Source organism: Trypanosoma cruzi, genomic scaffold, assembly GCF_000209065.1.
Source record: "Trypanosoma cruzi strain CL Brener 1047053517161 genomic scaffold, whole genome shotgun sequence".
NCBI lineage: Eukaryota > Euglenozoa > Kinetoplastea > Trypanosomatida > Trypanosomatidae > Trypanosoma > Trypanosoma cruzi.
Genome location: NW_001849569.1, coordinates 444,174 through 465,693, shown reverse-complemented (window position 1 = coordinate 465,693; position 21,520 = coordinate 444,174). Strand labels below are relative to the sequence as shown.

Below are 21,520 nucleotides of genomic sequence, written 5' to 3'. Positions count from 1 at the left end.
GAACTGAGGAAGCATGCGGAAAAACAAAAAAACAAAAACATTGAATATTGCGGCAGCTTGTTTCTTTTTTTTTTTTTTTTTTTGTGCGTGTGTGTGTGTGTGTGTGCAAGGAAAAAGGGAAAAGAACGTTCAATTTAATTTTAATTCTTTTGTAAATCCTCTCATTACGTGCAGGCTGTGCCAGAGACTAATAAGTGGCTGCGTAGGTATTGATTTGTATATATATATATATATACAGCATATATTTTTATAATATTTGTCTATGTGTGTACACGGACCTCTTTTGAGCACTTCTTTTGTCGAGAAATATCCTGCACTTTTCTCTTGCATGTTTTTTTTTTTTTTTTTTGCCTTTGAAAGGGGAGGAGGAGGTAGTCGTTTATTTCATTTATTTATTTTGTTTTTCTTGGCTGGACGTTATAGCGGCGATGGCGGGGTCATTGGCCACCGCGTTTGCCCCGAGTGAAACTATGCAGGAGGTTGATGAGGAAACAGCGGTGTATTGCAGGTCGCATGACGTGATGTGGTTGGGCTTCGTCCGCGACTTGTTATCGACGCTACGCAACGCGGCGCATGAAGTGCAGGCAAAGAGTGAAGGGCAGCTGGAGTCGCAGCGCCTGTGCGTCGGTGACTTCGGCCACTTCAGCAGATCCTCCACCGCGTTGGAATTGCTGCAGGACTGCTGCCTGAAGTGGGAGGAGTGCCGGGCAGAGGCGGAAAAGGGGTTTCTGGAGTATTACTTTGCCATGCACTCACTCAATTCTGGGACTGAGCCAAAAACGGGGGCGGTGCCAGTTGAAAAATTCATGTCGACTTTGTTTGCCGGAGTTCCTGGCACGGTGGGCGGGGATCGTTTGGCGGAAGAGCTGCGGGTGGAGAGAAAACGGTTGTGTCTTGCAGACGCACTTGGGCTGCCGTTGGAGCTGCCGCGAGGGGGAGACGAACAACAGCTCCCGCAGGGCATCTTAGCTTTGGAGAGGGCACTGAAGTCGTTCCGCGTTGTAACGGACGAGACGCTGCCTGGTTACCTTTACTGCACGATTCAGCCATTGCTGTGCGAGATGACGTCCTGTTGGTTGCTCAATGGCATTTTTGCCGACACGCCGCTGCGTCTTATAGGCACCGCGGAAGGGATGAGACTCGCGAAGGAGCGACTTGAATTGCATGCATCCTCGTTGCGATTTCTTTTCGAGTTGGCGGAGAATGAATTTTGCCGCTGCCACACTGCGACGGCGTTGGAGTCGAAAAAAAAACTGGAAGAAATGCTCTTGCGTGTGACCGTCATGCAAACTGCAGCCACCCGAGATGGGGTGGTTGGGCAACTTGCAAAAGAGTGGCGAATGGCTGCCGAAGAGGCGCGATCGGTTCTCGCCAGCACGGAGAAGACGTTGTTGGGCGTTTTACCGGGGCAACTTATGGGTGAGTTTGATAAATTGTTTCAATTATCACCTCATCGGGTGATGGATCACATTGTGCACAGCTTTCAGCTTCCACTCACGTCGACGGCACCCAACCATGATGTGGAGAGGGTGGTGCGGTGCAATGATGTTCCAACGGCCGTCGCAGCTGTTGGTGCGTCATTTGACGGCATGTCGCTTGAGGAAGTGGAGTACCTCCTGCAACCATCTGACCCGGACAACATGTCAACGACACAGAGAGAGGAGGGGATTTTTTTGGCAAAAATACAAGCACACTTTTATCGTTTGTTTAAGCTGCTGCTGCGTGCGTGTTGCCTTCAAGGAGGTGAGGTCTTGGTAATGCTGTGGCCATTCTTTGAGTTGCAGGCATCCCCTTTTCTTTGTTCCGTGCCCCACGCACGCCTTGCAGCAATGCTGCAGCGTCACAATTACGCTCTCTTTGACGCATTGCTGGGGACGCCATGGAGGGTGAAGGCGGCAGTGCTATTGGGCGGCGGCTGGGTGCGTGCGGCACGAGGCCACTTTGCGCAATGGCTGTCAGAGAGACGTGGTGAGGGGAGGGAGTTGTTGCCTATTGTTGTTTTCAAACAACTTTGGAGGGAAGAAGACAAAAGTGACGTGGAAAACGGCACTCAAAATCCGTTTTGTATTCCGCTGCTCCGGCGGATTATCACCGGCTGCGGCGGCAGGCTGATGAATGCAAAAGTCGCGGTTCTTGTCCCGGCCGGGGGCGCAACAGTTCTTTCCAGGCGTTACAGCGTCTTTCCGATGATGCGCCATGCATCTTGTGAAGTGGAAGGGACGGGTGCCGATGAAACTCGGGGAGGGAAAAATAACGCGTCTTGCTTTATGATGACGGAGGCGAAAAGTCGTCCTTTGCTAGTGGCACTGCTACAAGCCACAATGATGCCGGTGTTTTCATACTCTGTGTGTGGTGCCACACCCCTTTTGTTTGTCTCTGACGGTCTCGACAGCAAAAAGCAAATGCACGTATTGGACGCTGCCTTTTGGCAGGCAATGGGGTTGGATAACAAATGCGTCATGCCTCCCCACCTTTACGTATGGTTAGACGCACGTGACAGCATTGGGTGTGAGTTAGACGATGGGCGAGATATCGATAATAGTGACGTTGGGGGATTCGTAGCTGAAGGCCGTCTGGTTTTCGCCATTTTTTTTTTGTTTGTTTTGCCTCTTTCCGCGCGACGCCATAGGTCTCCGTGTGTATGTTTTTCTTATTTTTTCTATTCTCTGTTTTTGTCCTTACACACACACACACACACACACACACAAAGTTGGAGACGCTCTACGCCACCATGCCGGTGGCTCCCAATGGCCTGTCTGTTGGGGATGATGTGGGAGGGCCATCCACGAAGATGACACGAAAAAAGAACCGAGAAGAACGGCCCTTCTTATTCGCAAACTACCCGTCGCGGAAGGTGGCCATTCGCCTGGCATACCACGGCCATTTGTATGATGGATTGGCAAAACAGGAGGAGACATCCAACACAGTGGAGGCATACGTGGTTGCGGCGCTCAAGCACGTGCGACTCATCCCGCAGGACGGACCGATTGATCTTGCACGCTGCGGGCGAACAGACAAGGGCGTTAGTGCACTAGGCAACGTCTTCTCACTTACGGTCCGAGCCTCCTCATGGCCCACGGACTCCCCACAGAAACCACCACTTGACTACTGCGCCATGCTCAACAGCGCGTTGCCTGTTACCATTCGGATCGTTGGCTGGGCGTATGTGGATGATACTTTTGATGCACGCTTTTCATGTGTGGGTCGAACATACCGATATTACTTTTGTCATCGAGGCCTCAATGTGGAGGCGATGGGTAACGCCGCAGCGCGGCTCAAAGGGGTACACAATTTCCGTAACTTTTGTAAGACAGATGTTGTGAACGTCAGCAATTACGAACGTGATGTGCGCAGCGTTGGGATTTTTGCCAGCGAGGCGTTCCCGGAGTTGGTGTCTTATCTTGAGATTCATGCAAACTCTTTCCTTTACCACCAGATTCGCTGCACGATGGAGGTTCTTTTTCTTGTTGGGCGCGGGTTGGAGGACCCAGAAGTGGTCACACAGCTGCTCGAGCGTGGAGACCGCAAACCCGTGTACCCACTAGCAGATGGTACGCCGCTATTGCTGTGGGATTGCCATTTTAAGAACTTACAGTGGAATATTTCAAAACGTGCATTTATGGTTGTGGAGCACGAGCTTCAAGACATCGCGACAGCGTTATTCCTTAGGGCATCTTTGGCGAACTCTATGCGCTCGCAGCTGCTCACCTGGTACAATGGGCATACGGACGCGGAAGGCAAGACGATTGTGGCACAACTGCCCGAGGTGCAGGCAGCAGACAGATGGTCTGTGACCGGGTGTGATTGGACCGACAAGCGCACACACGCCAACATGCGTGTGCGACGATATGACTTGTTTGCACTGTCAAGGCAAAGGGAGCACGGCGCTTCCGGGCCCTTGTCAAGTAGACCCTACACAAAACTATTGGAGCGTGAGACCGAGCGAACATTTGAGGAGGAGGTGGAGGCACTCAGTCAAAAGAAACGAGCCCGATTTGAAGGTAAAATGGAGAAAAAGTAAGATAATTTACAATGAGATGTCTCTCTTGGTGTACTGCCCTCACATATAAATGTATAAATTGCTGGTTTTATGATTTTCTATGCTTCTCTGTGTGCATGGTTTTTGTGAATGCTCTTGACCAATATGTTTTTCTTCTTGCCCTACGTTCTATTATTTTTTATTTTTTTCCACCTTTCTGCCTTGTGGATATTTGTGTCTATGCATGACCCCACAACATTCATGTTGTCGGTACTATCAATGTGCAGGGAAGAGGACTTTGGGTGTAGCTGCGAGGTGATGGAAGGGGGTACAGCGCAGTCTGCCGTGATGTTTCTGCTGCTTCTGCTGTTGGACGGGCGAATATGTTGTGTCTCGCTGGTGGACGGCAAGGTGCGTTGGGAAACGCAACTTCCTGGTGGCCCGCTTTTTCACTGTGGACCGAGGCGTCAGAGTAAAAAAGAAAAACGGATGTGGGCCCACCTCCCATTTCGTTCTGCATGTAGAAGCTGTAGGAGTATTTCAACACGCACGATGGGAACGGAAGCCCAACAGGAAAAGGAACTGGAAAACGGTATCACAGACTGCTCTCTCTTATTTTTTCCTCATGATGGAACAAAGCACGGAGTCCCTTTCATGAATTGGCATCTGCTTGTCGCACCCAACCGCGGTGACAAGAAGGTCACTTGGTGGCCGGTGAATGACGTGATTAAGTGCTGGAATGAGTCTTCATGCTCGGCTCACAAAGTGCTAGAATTGCAGCAACAGGTGACGTCACATACGGAGTTGGATTTCTCTTCAGGAAAACTGCTGATAAGCCTCAGTTCTCAAGAGGATCATATCAATACTGAAGAAGAGACCGTACCAGACGAGGTTTCATCGGTGCGGATAATCCTCGAGCGCACGGATCAAACACGGAATGTGATTTTTCCGCCATCGCAACCCCCTTCACATTCTCGTGTTGAGACCTCATCCAACAGGGAGGGGCAGGAGGAGGTCTCCCAGTCATGGTACGCCACGCATTCAACCGTGACGATCGACTTACTAGAGACCTCCTTGGATGATGGTTTATTCTTCGACTCGGGGTCGCATGTGGATCATCGTTTTTTCCACATTGTGCAGACTATAACAGGGAATGGATTTACATCTTGTCTGCATATCTCGGAAGGATCGGAGTCCATTGGGAGGCTGGAACTGGCTGACGTGAACTGCCCCTTGGTTGCCGCACAAATAGTCTGTCGAAAAGCAGACGCCATGGCATCCAATGAAGGCAAAACGTCGCGGCTAACCTGTCAAGGTATTCCTGTGGTCACTTCCTGGAGTAAGGTGGAAAGAATTTATGTTTTTAACTGGAACTTGCAGGAATGCGGTGGAAATGTGCAGGAACTCTCTGGTTTTTTGTATGGCAATAGGCGGGTTCTATTCGTCGAGTCTGTTACACCGAAGATTGAATTCTTGCCAGTTCCTTGTGACTCAGAGACTCCTGAAAAAAGAGGAGTGGATTTTCTGCCCTCGTGCACTCTGGTGGGTAATGGATATGGGAATGGAAGTTACATTGAGGATGACGATGACTCAAGTGAAACGGAGTCCTCCGTGTCAAGTGGTGCTGCAGAAAACGCAATGGTGCTTCACAAAAGGGTCACATCACTTCGTAATGGCGAAGAAAAAGGGGCACTTGTTTCCGGTGACACGGAAATTTCTTTTTTTGATGAGAACTTTGAGATTGTGGCGCTTTTGGGTCGTGGGGCATCCGGCGCCGCACTCCTCACACGGAATCGCCTCACAGGCTTATTTTACGCCGTCAAGGTAATGCTGATGCGGGATTACTTTAGCAAAGATAACGCACTTCGTGAAGTGCGACTACACGCGCTACTACACCACAGATACCTTGTGCGCTACTATGCATGCTGGTCAGAGGCGCTCACACCGTGCAGAATACAGCAGTTGGCCACTATTGGTCTCTGCAAACCAATGGGACTTCAAGAAAAGGCCGTCATCAATGGCCCAGGTTGCATTGATTGTGTGGACCAACAACACGGTGTGCTGTTGCAGTTGAAAGACAGTACAACCTGCTTGCTGGCTTCAGAACAACAAGGCATGAATCGCAATCTTCTTATGGCACCACCAGATACGAAAGCTGGAAATAGCACTGGGACTTATCTTGCTGGAGTTGATAGTCCTGAAAGCAGTCTCGATGGATCCCCTCAGAGGCGTGAGGAATGGGATGATGGGGAGGAAAGCGACTCCTCTTCTTCCGTTTCCTCTAACGCATCAGGGAATCCTCCGATGGACCAAGTCGTATTTCTCCAATTGGAGTACTGTCAGACAACATTGGCACATCGTTTAGGCTCCCGAATCTGCATTGATCGTGTGGAGAACATTATTATCGCGCTGCAGATCTTTTCAGCGTTGCACTATATCCATAGTCGTGACTGTCTGCACCGAGATGTAAAGCCCACAAATGTTTTTTTGGATTACCATTGCCAGACGATAGGCATGGATGACACAAGCGATGATGTTGACGAAGACGACGAAGACGACGACATCAATAATAATAATAACAATGATGATGATGATGCTAGTGCTGGCGATCAGAAGGAGGAGGGAGGAAAAGATGATGCTGCTGAAAACACAACGAACCCCAACGGTGGCGTGCACGACTTTCATGTTGACAGCGATGAGAATGCACGCAGCAGAATGGAGTTGGTGCAGCCGGATCTCGCTCCCGCAATTCCCACGCAATTTTTATCTGCCTTTGAGTTACTGCGGTTGAAGGCTTCTGTGGGTTTACTTGCACTTTATTTGAAGCGATTCAAAAGCGCTCAGGATGGATCAGAGAAACGGAAGGTGGCACGTCTTGTCCGAAGATGGCTTATTTCTCGTCTTGTGCAGGTTCGTCTTGGAGATCTTGGATTGGCAAAGCCCCTGAGCGACCAGCGCGTTGAGGTGGCTCGTTACTTTGATCGCAGCGCGATTAACACCCTCGGTGTGGGCTCTCCTCTCTATTCCAGCCCGGAGCAGTTAGAGGGAGCTCTCTGCACGCCGGCCTCGGATGCATTTTCCGCTGGTGTTTTGCTGGCAGAGATGTACATTGAGCCCAAGACCGTGTCGGAGCGACTATTTGAACTTCAACGTGTGCGTGATGGTGTTTTTCCGTATCCTGCCCTGCTGCGGGAGTATCCGGAACTGCAAGTGGTGCAGGGGCTAACGAGGAGTGACCCAAAGTCGCGCATGACACTTCGGGACGCAGGCCGGGTCTTAGTGAAGACGTTAGATAAAATACTCATTTTATTTCTTTCGAGCTGATTTACTGCAAAGCAAAAAAAAAAAAAGAGAATGTTGTTGGGAGAGGTTTGGGTTTTTTTTTTTTTTTTTTGCCGCCGCTACTACCAATGACTATACCCTGCCTGTTTTTGATTTTCTCCTTGTGAACTTGTTATTTATTCCTTTTCTTTTTTTATTTGATTGATGCCTGCCTTTTTTTTTTTTCTTTCTTTCTTTATCTTCTTTTGAGTCGGATGCAAACTTAAAAATTTATCGCAAAATAAATACATAAAAAAAGACAGGCAGGGGAGGAGGGAAGCAACAACGGCGATGCGGCGTTGGGTGTCCCTCGGTGGTTGGTGCGGCCCCGGCCTTATGCTTTCCAAGTTGGGCATTCGCCCCGTGGAAGAACAGCTGCCGTTTGATATGGCACGGTGCAGCTTTGACGGTCTGCTGGAATTCACCAGGAACGGCTTTGATAACGGCTTTTTTCCAGGCCCTCTGCAGCGGCGGCCTTTCACTCCCGATCCGGCTTCCGTATGGCTTCTTTTTCGCGGCCAACATGCTTGCATCACACACTTTGATATCAATGCAGATGAGGTTGTACAGGAGTTTAAGAGGCGATTCGATGAATGGGAGAAGATGATTACATGCCCCACCCGTCCAGTCACATTTTTGCGCACCTGCATCGCCGAAAATGCAAGGGACGAAGTGGAACTAGTGCCACAGTGGCACGCGTTACTCCGAGAGAAGAGTGCAGGAAAGCTGGATTTTTGCACCGTGATGGTCATGCATGATCAGGGACCTACCACAGAGCGTGTGGCTTCGTTTGCTGAAGAAGATGCCGCGGGGTCTCCTTGTGTGGTGTGGAACCTTGCATTTGACAAACAACTTCCAGTTGAGGCATCGCTGTTTGATAAATGTCACGACGGCTATGCGCAGATTATTCGCGAGATGAATAGGAATGAGGCCTGGTATGTGAGCACCTCGCCACTACGCCTTGTGTCACCAAAGCCGTACAAAGCTCTTTCTCTAGTGGAGGGCGTTCCGGCGCTTCGTGGATCATGTACCGGGTTTGGAACGACACATTCCGCGCTTTTGGGACGCTGCCTGTACTGCGGCTCCACCAATGGACATGAGGTGGTTCGTGATGCCTTTGACAGCAAAAAACCTTGGGACAATGCAGAGGACACAACGTTACTAGCAAAATGGATCACAAGCAACGGAGACAAGGTAGCCACTGTGGAGGCGACAGCATTGGAACTTAAACGTGGCGCTAATGAGGTGCTGCTTCGCTTGCGGCAGCTTATTCAAAGTTAAACCATGGATTTTTATTAAATGCTTTCTCTATTTTATTTTATTTTTTATTTGTTTGCATCATCTATGCATATCTGTTTGTTTAAGCTGTATAACGGTGTCTACATTTATTATTTATTTATTTTTTTTTCATATATGTAATAAACGTCCCACTTCCTCGGAACCCAATCGACGTCTTTTTTTTTTTTTTTACTGCTTTAGAGGCCTGGAAGAAGATGATGTCTGGTGGCATGCAACAACAAAGACAGCCGCACGTCTCTAGGGCCTCGTGGCTTTTTAAACAGGCGGAGTGGAGGTTTGCGTGGGACCGACGATTCTTTGTTCAGGATGGTCTGCGTCTGGCGTACCGTGTGGGGGAGAATGAGGCGGAGAAGAAGGCCGGCTATGTCATCTCCCTACAGCGCATGGTGGAACCGCCGGAGTCGCATAAGTTTCGTGTGTGGCTGAAGGAAGGAGAATGCTGGACACTCCGAGCTGAAACGGAGGAGGAACATCAACGGTGGACAAGTAGCATCGCTGCCGCTCTGATGCAGGACGCGGCGGAAGAACTCCATGATGTGCGTGAAGGCTTTGTTCTGAAAAAAGGGGCTTGGACGGGGCAATGGAGACAGCGGTACTTGGAGCTGGATGAATACCGTTTGGCCTACAGAATAAATAAAGAGGGTGAGGTGCGAAATCGCTTTGTTATTGTGTCCGCCGATGCATCCGGTGAGGAGGGCAGGGAGGAGGAGCTTCTTGTAGCAACAAGCTGTGGGGAACAGTTTTGGCTGAAGTTTGCGAGTAAAGAGCAGTTTGATGACTGGACAGGCGTGATCATGCGAGGGCTGCGAGGAACCACTTCATGGCATTGGAAGACGCTTCTCTCCTCACAGTCTTCTGAATATGCTTCAGTTCGTGTGCAGTATCACGCCAGCGGCGCCGGCAATGGCCCTTGTGTGTACTGTTACGGTGGTACGTACACCCTGTCGTCGCGTCGGTATTTTGAGGCATCGAAGGTATTTTTACCGGATATACGCCGAGTGAATGTTGGAAAACAACTCTCTTGTGTCCGACTGACTGGGGAACACAAATGCATCTCCCTCGATATCCTCCCTTATGAGGAGGGTCCACACGCCAAACTGCGGCCACCGCCCTTATTTGGTGCGGCCTTATGTGTGCTTAGATCACCGAGCGAATCGTCATCTTCACCGGTATTGTCTAATTTTTACTCCTCGACTCCACCGCTGGAGTGTCTGTTGCTTGTAGGAGGCCGTAGCGAAACATCTGTTTTTCGCGACGTCACAGTTGATGTTTGGTGGTGCGTACTGAAGGGCCGCTCATCCCGGTGGCAGCGGTGCACTTACGACGCAAATGTGCTTCCAGGCCGCACCTTTCATACTTTGACCGCAGTAAGTTCAAGGTCGGCGGTGCTCATTGGTGGCTTAGACAGCATGAATCGTGTTTGCGCGGATTGCTTTCTTATTTTTTGGCCTGAAGACGAGACCGAGGCCTTTATTACGCCTCCAGTTGTGAAGTTTTTTTGTTATCTGCCAGAGCCACGTGCTTTTCACGTTTGCCTGGCGCTGCGCGACGTTTTGCTTTTACTTTTTGGGGGTCGTGGTCTTCGCGAGGCTGCGCCATGCAGTTCTTTGTTTGTGTCCTTGAGCTCAGAGTCAGAGTGGCGGGAATTGACAGTAGAGCCGCCTTTGCCTGTGATGAATCATGTGTGTGCGGAGGTGGTTTTTTCTTCTAGTGGGGAGCAATGGGTTTTTGTCCTGGGGGAGACATGCACGTCGTACCCAACACTGAGACTTTTTCAACTGTCAGTGCAGTCCAAACTTGCCGTCTCGAGAGAAGTCGCAATTACAGTTGGTGACATCCCACGGCGTTGTTGTGGGGCAACGATGCACCATGCAGGGGGGTATCTTTATCTCATAGGTGGCTGCTATGATGGCAACCAACGCAATGATCAGGGTCAAGCGGTGTTTTTTCGGGATCCTATCCGTATGCTCATTGGCGATAGCGAAGGAGGAGGCCCCGTCACAACTCACCGGCAGTGAGGTGGGAGTGAACACGTGGGTCCGGTAAAGTACATTGGCCGCGCACGAAAAAGAGGAGTTGGGGAAGGGCTCTCATTTTGTATGAAATCATTGGTGTATCTTTGCCTGCTTTTTTTCTTTTCTTGTCTTCTTTAGTGCGTCTCCCGTTGGCGGTGGAAACAGAGAAGATGCAGGAGTTTGTATTATCACTTGTGTTGTTTCTTGTGCTGGCATTTTTGGCTGCACACGTGACCCATTGCGTATACCGCAGCTGCTGAAAGGATTGTGTGTGGACGGAAGAAAAGGAGTGAAATGTATGCATTGGAAGCGGGAGGGGGAAAAAAAAAAAAGGACCGGGACTCACAGGATATTACCGGTTTGTGATGATGTTATGGTTTTATTATTTTTTTTCTTCACCAAACACGATTTTTTTTTTTTTTTGTGTGTTTTTGTACTACGAAAACACGGAGGAAGTATTATTTTCATTTGTCCTCACTGGGCTCCACACATCTATTCACCTGCTTTTATTTCACATAAATACACAATGACCGACACGATGTCCACTGCCACGCAGAGGGAACTTGAGTGCGTTGAGTACCTGAAGCAAAAGATTTCTCCAACTTTCCTTGACCCTGAAGATGCGGGGTTTTTGACCGACAACACCTATCTGCGTTTTGCCCGAGCCCGCAATGCTCACAAAGAAAAGGCCTTGGCCATGCTATCCGCCTGCTTGGACTGGCGGAAGGAGTTTAAGCCGTACAAAATTACTCACGGCGATGTGGCGAATGCGATGAAGCAGTTTACTATCACTGCCGCCGGACGCTGCTGCAAGGGGCGTCCAATTCTCGTCATGACTCTTGGCGTCCCGAATGCTTGCGAGGTGGATGAGCGCGTCAAGCAACTTGTGTACCTCTTGGAGGAGGTCGGGCTGAGGTGCCATGAAGGCATTACGTGGATCATTGACTTTTCGGAGCTGGGGAAGCATCCCCGCGATGCGCGTTCTTCGGAGACGCGGAAGACCACAATGAAGATCTTGCAGGACTACTACCCCGAGCTATTGGGTGCTCTCCTTCTCTATCGCACGCCGTGGTATGTGCGTTTTCTTTACAATGCGGTGAGGCCCTTTATCGATAAACGTACCCGAAAGAAGGTGTTTTCCCTGGGTCACGACGAGAATTTGCTGCTGCAGTGCGTTTCCAGGGATCAAATCCCTGAGAGTCTTGGCGGGACATTCCGCACTGACGCCGGCAAGCCCTTATGGGAGTAGCCCGTTTTCCAGATCGGGTGGGAGGTGCATCATGTGTGGGGAATAGCAACAACAGCCAAAAAAGGATAGTGATATCGTAAATTGGGAGAGGAGAGAAACGCCATATCCAGTGGCGAAGACTGTGTTTGTGTGTGTGTGTGTGTTTATTTCAGCAAGTTTGACGCTCGATATAAATAAATATATGTTTCTTAGCCTTATATATATATTTATTTATTTTACGTTTTTTAACAGGGATCCGTTTATGAGCGTTTTTTTTTTTTTTAATCTGCCTGCAGAAGGAAGAAAAAGAGAGAGTGAGAGAGTGAGATTGGGGGAAGTGAGAATCAACAGAAGAATGTTTAACGCGACAAGCATAACACGCGAAAATTTTGTTGCCATTACAACTACATGGCAGAGCCAACGCCATTTTTTTTTTTTTTTTTAGCTGTTTTGAATTTTTATTTATTCTTCTGTTGGTTTGGTGGTCAAATTACATATATTTTTTAAATTACACGGATTTTCTGAGCAAGTGTATGTGTGCTTTTGGAGGGCTATTGCCACAGTCGCCCTATATTATTTTTTTTTGTTGTTGTTCTACCATAACCAATCCCTTGGGTTTTATTTGCGTCCACAAATGCGTGCATGCATCTCCTTGTAATTCTGCCCCTCTGATAAACGCTTTTTATTTGCTGTTACTTTTTTTTTTCTTTTTTGTTTGCTGCAGGGCGTTTGGAATGGGGCCGAAAAAAGGGTTGAAAAAGACGGAGGAGAAGGCACTCGCCGTGGAGGATCCTCTTGTCGTGGGGTGCACCAGGAGTCTGGCCAAGTGGACGGAACGGGTGACCGCAACCGGCCGGAAGATTCAACAGGTGCAGTGTGTTCTGTCTGTGCTTTCGTCGCAGATGGAGGCGTGCAACAAGGAGCTCGCTGACGTATACGATTGTGCGAATCTCCTCACGGCCCTCCGCATCGTAGAGTACCGTCAAAAGTTGAACCCGGTGCCTCCGGCACAGCCAGCAAAAAAACAGCGTGGGAAGCGGGATGGCTCAGGGAGATTGGCCTTCAAGCTTTTGCCGGACGAGAACAGCACAGAGGCTCTCGTGGCCGCCATGGACGAGAAGAAGCGCCAGAGGGTCCGCAGCATTCTTGTAAGCCTCTTCAGGCGCAACAACATCGACAGCCCTGTGCCGAACACCCCAACGAATACCGTGGCTTCACTGGGAGCTGGCGCTCCCACCGCCTCTGCGGAGGCCGCCGTCCGCCAGGAGGTAAACACGTCCATATGCTTGCCAGCAGACGCGGTTAGTATTTCAACGACCGCAGATCTACGCCGGCCGAAGGATGTGCCGCCGGAGTTGTGGGATGAGATCTTGAAGCTTCGCGTTAAACGGGTTGATTTGGAAGGGCGCAGCGCAATGTTAATGAGTGGCATCGACAAACAGCTTGCGAGATTCGACTTGCTTGTGCAGAATCACGGGATTGCCACATATGCGGCTGAGGACTTGGAGCGAAGAATTCAGGAATTGCGAGTAGGAAAAAGTGCTGCCCGAGCGCTTTGATGTAAATTGAACAGAATTTTAATTTTATTTCTGCTACAATGTGGTTACGCATGCAAATTTATGAATCACATATAAATGTATAAATTTGGGCAATCACGCAATTGGTATTGATATTTTTACGGGTATATATAAATAAAATTATTTACTCCGTATGTACTTGTTTTTGAGCATTTTTTTTTTTTACTTTACTCTTTTTTTTTTTTTTTTTTGCACTGTTGCAGCGGACTGCAAAATGGGCGGTGGATTATCAAGGCAAGAGGAGCTGTTTGTGCTTGGCCAATGGCCTGAGCTCCTAGAAAGTGCCATGGGCACCGACGATGAAACGTCAAAGGAAAACGCTGACGGTAGCAAACATGCATCATCAACGTTCCGCATGTCATTTTATGAATGGCAGGCTCTTATCTCCCTGCTTGATAGCGTGGTGCCCTCTGAGGTGCCCTCACGCCTTTGTACGGGCATCAGTGGTCAGCAGCTCTTGAACCCAATTGTTGTTGTCATGGTGCATGCCTGCTGTTGGGTGGATGGAAGTGTCAGCGAGCAGAAATTTACTGAGCGTCTTACTCGTCTTCAGGAGGATCTGCAGTCACAACAAGACATTCCGAGGTGGGGGAGACGATCAAAGGAAGAAGACACGGAGCGAGAACTTGTGAACAAGGCGCTCCGTGTCTTCACAGACATATTGGCACAACGGGGAAGAATACCAACTCCGAGGCGCGGGGATCGAGTGGGAATTGCGGCTTTTGAAAGTCTTATCTCGTGGGATCACTCCAAAAGGCCGGTTGTGGTTCTCGCACATGCCTTTATTGTTGGGGCTCTTGCGTGCATTCATCCGGAACCGTGCTACGCCGAATCTGCCATCCATTCCTTTCGCAATCTCCAACAGGCGATGGATGAGGCAGTGAGCTCTATCTGGCGTGGGAAACGGGGTGTGAAAGGTGCCGCTTTTAAAATTGGTGAGTGGCAAGCTGTGCGACGTCTGGAAACCATCCTTGTGCGGCGCCAACGGGAGGCCGATGTGGCTGATTTTCTTGCGGTAGAGGATCGCTGGTGGCTCCCATCGAACACGATGGTGCCGCATGCATCGTCCAAGGCGAGCTTAGAGGAACGTTGGGAGGCGGTGTCGTCGCATTACATTGGTCAGCAGCACGTATGGGCAGCTTTGAAGACACACTTCTTAAGTTCTGACGTTTTCAACGCCGAAAAACCGACGGTGATCGTTCTCTTTGGTCCATCCGGGTTTGGCAAGTCCGAGCTGGCACGTCGTCTTGCGTGTGTGATTCACGGCGTTGAGGTTGGTGAGTTGGAGACGAGTGGCAAGCTGGTTTACATACACCTCCCATCATTTTGCACGCGTGACACCATATATTCACTTGTTGACCCACCAGCCGCGCACGTTGGGGAGGGCGTTTTACTTTCGGCGCTTCGTAGGAATGATGATGCCGTTGTTGTGCTTGATGAATTTGAAAAGGGCACCGCAGATGCCATTCAGAATCTATGGCTTTCTGCCTTTCAAAAGAAGGGAACACTCCGCTCGCTGAAGGAAGCTTCACGTTCGATATCCACAGAAAAAGTGACATTTGTTCTCACTTGTAACATTGCCGCCGATACCATTCTGCACCGCACGAAGGAATACTTGCGGGCCACCGCGGAGGAGCAAGCGGCCATGCGAAAGGAATGGACCGAACTCTGTAGAGACGTGTGTCGGAAAACCATGCATGATCCTTTTGTTAATCGTGTTGATTACTTTTTTCCCTTTGTGCCATACACGGAGGAAGAGAAGAGGCGATTTATTCATCTGCAACTTCGTCGGGTGTTACTGGACCAGCGTGCGAAGGATCGACGTATTTATGTTACACCCCGAATGGTAAAAGCCCTCGCAAGGAAACTGCAGACATTTCATGCTTCAACGATAGAGTGTGTGGTGCGTCCGTTGCTTGTGGAGGCGGTGCAGAAGGGGTGGGACACCGTTGTGTTAACAGTGGTGGAACTCGTCAGCGGCACGGAGTTTGTTGCACTTCCTGCGGTGGATAAGTCAGATGGGGTTACAACGTGGAACTCTCTTCCTGGAGCCAAGCGTGCATTGGAGGTGTGTGAGCTGCCCTATGGTGCGACTGGAGCTTTGCCCCCGGTAGAGAAGAGACGAACCGACATAGTGCCCGGCGGCAATAGTGGAGGAGGAGGCGGAGGTGAGGGTAGTAAAAGTAACATTGGATCGTTGCAGGCAACTGTTGATAGGGCTGCCCAACCCACCTTTCGGGAATCCAATTTGGTGCCGGACACAAGGGTGGGAGTCGACAGGAAGTACGCCTTGCGCTTGGAAACCGTTGTTGAGAAGGAGCTTCAAGTGGAGTTGAATCGTGTGAAGGAGCTTCTGGTGATGAAAGAAAAGGAAATTGCATACTTGAAGGAAAAGGTCTTTCAGCTGGAGAAGCTTCTGGCCTTTTTCCTAGCCACCACGCTTATGTGCCTGTTATTTCTCTCATTTCTTGTTGGTATGAAAATTGTTTTTGTGATGGGAATCGTGATTTTTGTGGGACTTTGGCTTCTCGTTGAAATGCCGCTGCAGTTATTGATGGGAGCGATTCGTGTTTTGTATGGCGTTCTTGGCCCTGTTGGCTCCGTCATTGCGGTGTTGGTGGCATCCTTGTGGGGATCACAAGCACTGAGACACGCTGTGGTCTGTTGAAGAAAAAAGAAATCTGTGAAGCGTACGAGCACGTGGATGAGGGTTATATTTATTTATTTATTTTATTGGTGTCGTCTTTCTTGTGTGTATATTGTTTGCGTTGAGGTTGCTGGCCATGGGAGAGAGAGAGAGAGAGAGAGGAGGTGACGGTTGCTCGTTGCGTTTTCTCTATAAATACTCCCATGAGTTGTCTTTTTTTTTTTGTTGTTGTTGTTTATTCTTTGGGTTTGTAACAAATGAAGATAACACGCGGGGACGCAACGCTTTTATGGCGCACGAGTCCGACTCTTATCCGTCTTGTCTCGTGACGGACATCTCGGTGCTTCTTGACGGGAGCAGAGCACGTGGCCAGTACGCGGCCGCCATGGTAGCCATGAATCGGTACTACACCATGCTGTACAATAGCCTTCTTAGCCTTTCATTTGGACTGGGTTTGAAGTTTGATCCTTTTTTGGACGATGAATCGGCGGAGGACGACGAGGGGCCGTTGCTCCGCTGCTTGGGAATGGGCAGCATTTGTTCCCACGACGGCAACGCCGTTTTGCGTGTTCGCTACGAGGAGGAATGCCGCCAACTGGAGGCCCAGCGGTCATTCCTTGGCGCTGCTCTGGAAAAAAAACGGCTGGAGTGCGAGAAACTGCGCGCGCAGGGACGTGCGTTCCGCATGGAGGTGGAACACATGTTGCCGCTGACGCTGGCCGTCAATCGAAAAGTGCGGCTCTCCGTTCCTTCTGATGGCGAGACATTACTTCTTTCCATGCGTCCTGCGGAAAACCCGACAGCACCTCTGCCAGCGAAATCAACAGCCGCAGCATCCACGAACACGCCTCTTTTGACGATGGCTGCGGCTATAGCGGCTGTTGAGGACCAGATACGTTTACAGGAGCAGGAGGTACTACGGAATGGAAAGAGGTTTTCTATCAAGGGGACGCGGCATGTGGTTCTGCAGGCATTGCGAGAAGATCTCCAAGATGCGCAGGAGGCACTGCAGCGAGATGTGATGTCCCTTGAAGCCGCAAAGATTGACGCGTTGGAGGCAGACGAAGAAAAGTCGCGTCTCATTCTAGAGCTTGAGATGGTGACGTGGGCAAAAAACTGCGGAGAGATTCTGTTCAAGGAGATCTCTGAACGGAGTGCGGTGCTCACTCAGCGCGTCGCGAAGGTGCAGCGGATGCACCAAGCCCTGCAACGCGTACTAGCTGCGGGTGTGCAAGTCACGGGGTCGACCAGCCCCAGAACTGATGTCAAACATAATGTTACAAAGAAGGAGGAGGAGGAGGAGGAGGAGGGTGAGGAAGAAGGAAGCAGTTTAGAAAACTTGCAGGACTCTGTTCGGCAGCTGTGCGCTGTTCAAGAGTCGTTGTTTGCCTTAAACAATTGTGTGGTGAATCTTCTTGATGACGTGGAAGAGATTGAAACAGTTTTGAATGAGTTAAAAACTTGCTCGAATGCGTTATCGAGTTCTACTGGCACTCATTTGAAGGTTCAAAAATGGCGTAGCTGTATTTTACAGGAGGCTTACAATGACGCAGTGCTTGAACTTTTGTCTTGGCAAGCGCGTGAAAGATTGACCGTTACTGCCGCAGCCAAGTTGCTAAGGCAATTTAGGCGCCTCTGTATTGTAAATAACATATTCTCCACTCATTTTGAAGCACTTGCGAGAGCTGTCATGGATTCCGGTACGCTATGGCGGGAGGTGCACCAAATGTTGCCTGCTGCACAGATGGCTTTGTCAATTGTGCGCAATAGGAACTGCTAGTAGAACGTCATTGCATTTTTTTTTTTTTTTATACTCTTGCTTTTGTTGTTTTATTTCCCCTTGTCAAATGGCCCATGTATGTGTGCTGAAAGTGCTCTAGTGAGTCATTGGATGTCTCAATTGCCGTGTGTCCGTGCGTGTATGTGTCATGATTGGGCCGAGTGCCCGCCGTTCGTGTTGATTGCGGTGGTGGTGGCTAGTGCTGGAGAGGGTGATTGGTTGTGTGTGATTTATTTATTTTTTTTCTTTTTTGCGGGCTCCCGTCTCTCTTACTTTTTCTCACTTTCTCCGTGCAGCAGGTAGAGGTGTGTGTGTGTGTGTGTGGGGAACACGAGCACCAAGCAACGGAGTCACACACACATTAAAAAAAAAAAAAAAAGAAAGCAAAGTAGCTTCAGCATCGAAAACAGCGGTGAAGCGAAGAAGGGCGGGGATAGACGAGGGAAAGAGGAGGCTGCCAACAAAAAAAGAAATGGATAGCGGGAGCTCCTCCCCAGAGGACACAGAGCCCGAGTACAAAATTATTGTCTTGGGCAACGGGGCGGTTGGTAAGACATCACTCATCAGAAGATACTGCGAGGATGGCTTTGGCCAAGGTTACAAGCAGACCATAGGCGTCGACTTTTACTCAAAGAGGGTGGAGATTCCCGGATCACAGGCCGTCAGTCTGCAGATTTGGGACATTGGCGGACAGCAGATTGGCGGAACCATGATTGCAAACTACGTGCATGGCGCTGATGCCGTTTGCTTCGTGTACGACGTGACGAACCCCGCCTCTTTCAAGGACGTTGAGGACTGGCGCCAGTCTCTTCTCGCGCTGCAGGGAAACGAGGAGGGGCGAAAGCCGCTTATGGTGCTTGTTGGCAATAAGACTGATTTGCCAAACCGTCAAGTGACTGCGGATATGCATGCAAAGGCGGCATCGACGTACGATATGGAATCCATTCTTATCTCTGCCCGCTCAGGGGACAGGGTCAATGCCCTTTTTGTGATGATTGCCGCCAACCTTGCTGGCGTTGATATCTCACAACAGGAACTTGACATGACAAACCGGGTGGTTCTGAGCATCGAGTCGCGTCTACAAGAGCGGACACAAGGCCTTCGTGCCACGGAGGGGAAGGAAAAGAGGAAAAGTAGCGATGATAACTGCTGGCTGATGTAGAGTCACAGGCAAAATAACAGCTATACGACATGCAAATATGATGTTGTTCAGTGCGTGATACGCCCTTATTATTATTATTATTATTATTATTATTATTATTATTATCATTATTATTATTATTTCTTTCTTTGACCGGAATGACCTTCCCGTCGATTTGTTTTTGATTTTTGAAATGTTGGTTTGCCGTGGAGTTTGCAATGACTTCCTTTTCTTTGTTTTTTTGCTACTACTACTACTAATACTACTACTACTACTAATACTACTTTTTGGTTTGCCATTGAGGGGGAGGGGAAGCGGCAAAAACAAAAAGTGGGCACGACATAACGTTAAATACCGCTTGGTTGATTGCAATATATAAACAAACATTATTTAAAAGGCATCGCTGAGAGGGCAGGAGGGGAGGGGAAGAAGAGAAGCGAAAGTTTGTCGTTTTATTGGATGACATCTTCAGTTGTGAATACGCCAATAGAGAAGATACCATTGGTGGTGTCACGGTGCAGAAATGGGTTCCGCACTGGTGTCATGCGCTCTCTAGAGCAGCGTAAAAAAATATTGCTCTCCTTTTTGCGCATGCTGGATGAAAACGAAGAGGCCTTTTGTCGTGCTGTGCATTCAGACTTAAGGAAACATCCAAATGAAACCAAGTTTGCGGAGTTATCCGTACTTCGGGTCGAGGCACATCATTTCTTGCAGCACCTGGACGAATACGCCTCACCGGAGAAACCCCAGATGGAAGGAGTCTTTCGCCTTGAGGAATGTGAAATTCATCGCGATCCTCTTGGCGTTGTTCTTGTCATTGGCTCTTGGAACTATCCGCTGCTACTTACATTGTTGCCACTTGTTGGAGCCCTTGCCGCTGGTAACACGGTGGTCGCTAAACCAAGTGACTTGGCACCTGCCTCGGCGGACATCATGCATGAACTTCTTCTTAAATATATTCCGGATTCAATTGTGGGTCTTGTGAGGGGTGGGGTGACGGAAACAACGCACTTGTTAGAGGAGCGCTTTGATTACATCTTCTACACAGGGAATTCGCGCGTTGCGAAGATTATTATGACTGCGGCGGCAAAACAACTTACACCTGTCACTCTTGAACTTGGAGGGAAGACACCCGTGATTGTGGATGCTTCCTGTGAAAGTAATTTGGGGGTGGTGGCACGTCGTATCATGTGGGGGAAAGTCCTGAATGCAGGTCAGACATGCATCGCGCCCGATTACGTTCTTGTGCATCGTCAAATTCAGACCAAATTGATTGAGGCGTTGAAGGAGGCGCGGGATGAAATGATGGGTGCTAACCCGCTTCAGAATCAGGAAGACTACTCAGCCATTGTAAATACCGACCACTTTGATCGCCTTGTGGGCCTTTTTAAGGGCGGCACTCTTGCCTTTGGCGGCGAAATGGACAAGGCGAATCGAACCATAGCGCCAGCTGTTCTGACAGATGTTCAACTGGAGCATCCGATTATGACGGAAGAAATTTTTGGCCCACTGCTCCCCTTGTTGCCATTTGACACCGCCAATGATGTGCTTCAGTTCCTTGGCCCCAGAGAGAAGCCGCTGGCTCTCTACATTTTTGCGGATGACAAGCGTTTTATTTCCAAGGTGATTGAAAACACCTTCAGTGGCGGTGTGCTTGTCAATGATGTCGTTGTACACGTGGCACCAAGCAGTTTGCCATTCGGTGGGGTTGGGCATAGCGGAATGGGGGCGTATCGCGGGAAGTTCTCATTTGAGACCTTTTCGCAAAAGAAGCCTGTGATGCAGCGGAAAATGGGGTTGGAGTTTCTCAACGCCCCGCGGTACCCACCGTACACGTTGGATAAGTTCCGTGTGTTTCGGCATGCGGTAGAGTTGTCGGTGGGTGAAAAGTCGTTCAATCAGCACTTGCGGCTCTTCTCGGATCCAGCGCGATTTGTTGCGCTGGGGGGTCACTTTATTCGTTATCTTATGAAGGCACCACCGAAAAGGTAAAGTGAGGAAAAAAAACATGGCCAGTGTAGATCAAACCTTCTTGTTTTGTCTTTTTTTTTTTTTTCTGCTGGCGCTGATGGTGGTGTTCTGTTGCGTACCGATCCCTTTTGGCGAGGCCCGCGCAGAGGCGTGTTTGAGGCAAAAGCATGTTTGCCTAGTGGAACAACTGGATTCAATTCCTTTTCCTTCTTTCTCTTGCCGTCGTCTTTGTTATGCAAGCAATTGAGATATTGAGGAAAGAAAAGGATTATTTATAATCCTTTTTTTCTTCTTTCGCTTGCTGGAGGTGTTGGTTGAAGCTACAGCGGCATGTCATTGTTCATGCTCCTCAACGTTGCGTACGTATGAATAGCTATAAATTGATATTGTTTGTTTGTTGTTTTTTCTGCTTGAATCTACCGTGTGTAAATGGATGTGAAGGTGCCATGTGTGGGTATTTGATATTTTACTATTTTTATTATAGACCATCTCCACATCTATTGTTTGTTGTCGTTGCTGTTGCCGTTGTTGCTGCTTGTGGTGATGGTTTTACTGTGCGTTT

At 49.3% G+C, this 21,520-nt stretch overlaps 10 protein-coding genes and 1 pseudogene across 10 annotated transcripts, besides 16 other annotated features; all 11 read left to right on the top strand.

Moving 5' to 3' along the window:
* Positions 1–21,520: part of a sequence feature (heterozygous, Esmeraldo-like haplotype) that runs on past both edges of the window.
* Positions 83–106: a microsatellite.
* Positions 213–273: a microsatellite.
* On the top strand, positions 429–2,450 carry Tc00.1047053511751.191 (annotated as a pseudogene).
* Positions 2,681–2,707: a microsatellite.
* On the top strand, positions 2,792–4,021 carry Tc00.1047053511751.180 (pseudouridine synthase A-like protein, putative; the record flags this gene model as incomplete). Its single annotated transcript, XM_813412.1, has 1 exon — positions 2,792–4,021. One exon carries the CDS (start codon positions 2,792–2,794, stop codon positions 4,019–4,021), a length of 1,230 nt encoding a protein of 409 aa, XP_818505.1.
* Positions 4,130–7,303, top strand: Tc00.1047053511751.170 (protein kinase, putative; the record flags this gene model as incomplete). Its single annotated transcript, XM_813411.1, has 1 exon — positions 4,130–7,303. One exon carries the CDS (start codon positions 4,130–4,132, stop codon positions 7,301–7,303), a length of 3,174 nt encoding a protein of 1,057 aa, XP_818504.1.
* Positions 6,509–6,624: a microsatellite.
* Positions 7,431–7,508: a sequence feature (A-rich).
* Positions 7,592–8,581, top strand: Tc00.1047053511751.166 (hypothetical protein, conserved; the record flags this gene model as incomplete). Its single annotated transcript, XM_813421.1, has 1 exon — positions 7,592–8,581. One exon carries the CDS (start codon positions 7,592–7,594, stop codon positions 8,579–8,581), a length of 990 nt encoding a protein of 329 aa, XP_818514.1.
* Positions 8,610–8,631: a sequence feature (AT_rich).
* Positions 8,684–8,723: a sequence feature (AT_rich).
* On the top strand, positions 8,794–10,617 carry Tc00.1047053511751.163 (hypothetical protein, conserved; the record flags this gene model as incomplete). Its single annotated transcript, XM_813420.1, has 1 exon — positions 8,794–10,617. One exon carries the CDS (start codon positions 8,794–8,796, stop codon positions 10,615–10,617), a length of 1,824 nt encoding a protein of 607 aa, XP_818513.1.
* Tc00.1047053511751.160 (hypothetical protein, conserved) lies at positions 10,913–11,863 on the top strand (the record flags this gene model as incomplete). The annotated part of the gene is made up of 1 exon (XM_813410.1): positions 10,913–11,863. One exon carries the CDS (start codon positions 10,913–10,915, stop codon positions 11,861–11,863), a length of 951 nt encoding a protein of 316 aa, XP_818503.1.
* Positions 12,058–12,081: a sequence feature (AT_rich).
* On the top strand, positions 12,376–13,401 carry Tc00.1047053511751.150 (hypothetical protein, conserved; the record flags this gene model as incomplete). The annotated part of the gene is made up of 1 exon (XM_813409.1): positions 12,376–13,401. The coding sequence occupies one exon, from the start codon at positions 12,376–12,378 to the stop codon at positions 13,399–13,401; it is 1,026 nt and encodes a 341-aa protein (XP_818502.1).
* Positions 13,525–13,546: a sequence feature (AT_rich).
* Positions 13,572–13,610: a microsatellite.
* Tc00.1047053511751.144 (hypothetical protein, conserved) lies at positions 13,634–16,087 on the top strand (the record flags this gene model as incomplete). The annotated part of the gene is made up of 1 exon (XM_813419.1): positions 13,634–16,087. The coding sequence occupies one exon, from the start codon at positions 13,634–13,636 to the stop codon at positions 16,085–16,087; it is 2,454 nt and encodes an 817-aa protein (XP_818512.1).
* Positions 16,131–16,154: a sequence feature (AT_rich).
* Positions 16,203–17,846, top strand: Tc00.1047053511751.140 (uncharacterized protein; the record flags this gene model as incomplete). The annotated part of the gene is made up of 1 exon (XM_813408.1): positions 16,203–17,846. One exon carries the CDS (start codon positions 16,203–16,205, stop codon positions 17,844–17,846), a length of 1,644 nt encoding a protein of 547 aa, XP_818501.1.
* Positions 16,207–16,227: a microsatellite.
* Positions 17,350–17,386: a microsatellite.
* Positions 18,319–19,008, top strand: Tc00.1047053511751.130 (small GTP-binding protein Rab28, putative; the record flags this gene model as incomplete). Its single annotated transcript, XM_813407.1, has 1 exon — positions 18,319–19,008. One exon carries the CDS (start codon positions 18,319–18,321, stop codon positions 19,006–19,008), a length of 690 nt encoding a protein of 229 aa, XP_818500.1.
* Positions 19,074–19,129: a microsatellite.
* Positions 19,232–19,272: a microsatellite.
* Tc00.1047053511751.120 (aldehyde dehydrogenase family, putative) lies at positions 19,447–20,979 on the top strand (the record flags this gene model as incomplete). Its single annotated transcript, XM_813406.1, has 1 exon — positions 19,447–20,979. One exon carries the CDS (start codon positions 19,447–19,449, stop codon positions 20,977–20,979), a length of 1,533 nt encoding a protein of 510 aa, XP_818499.1.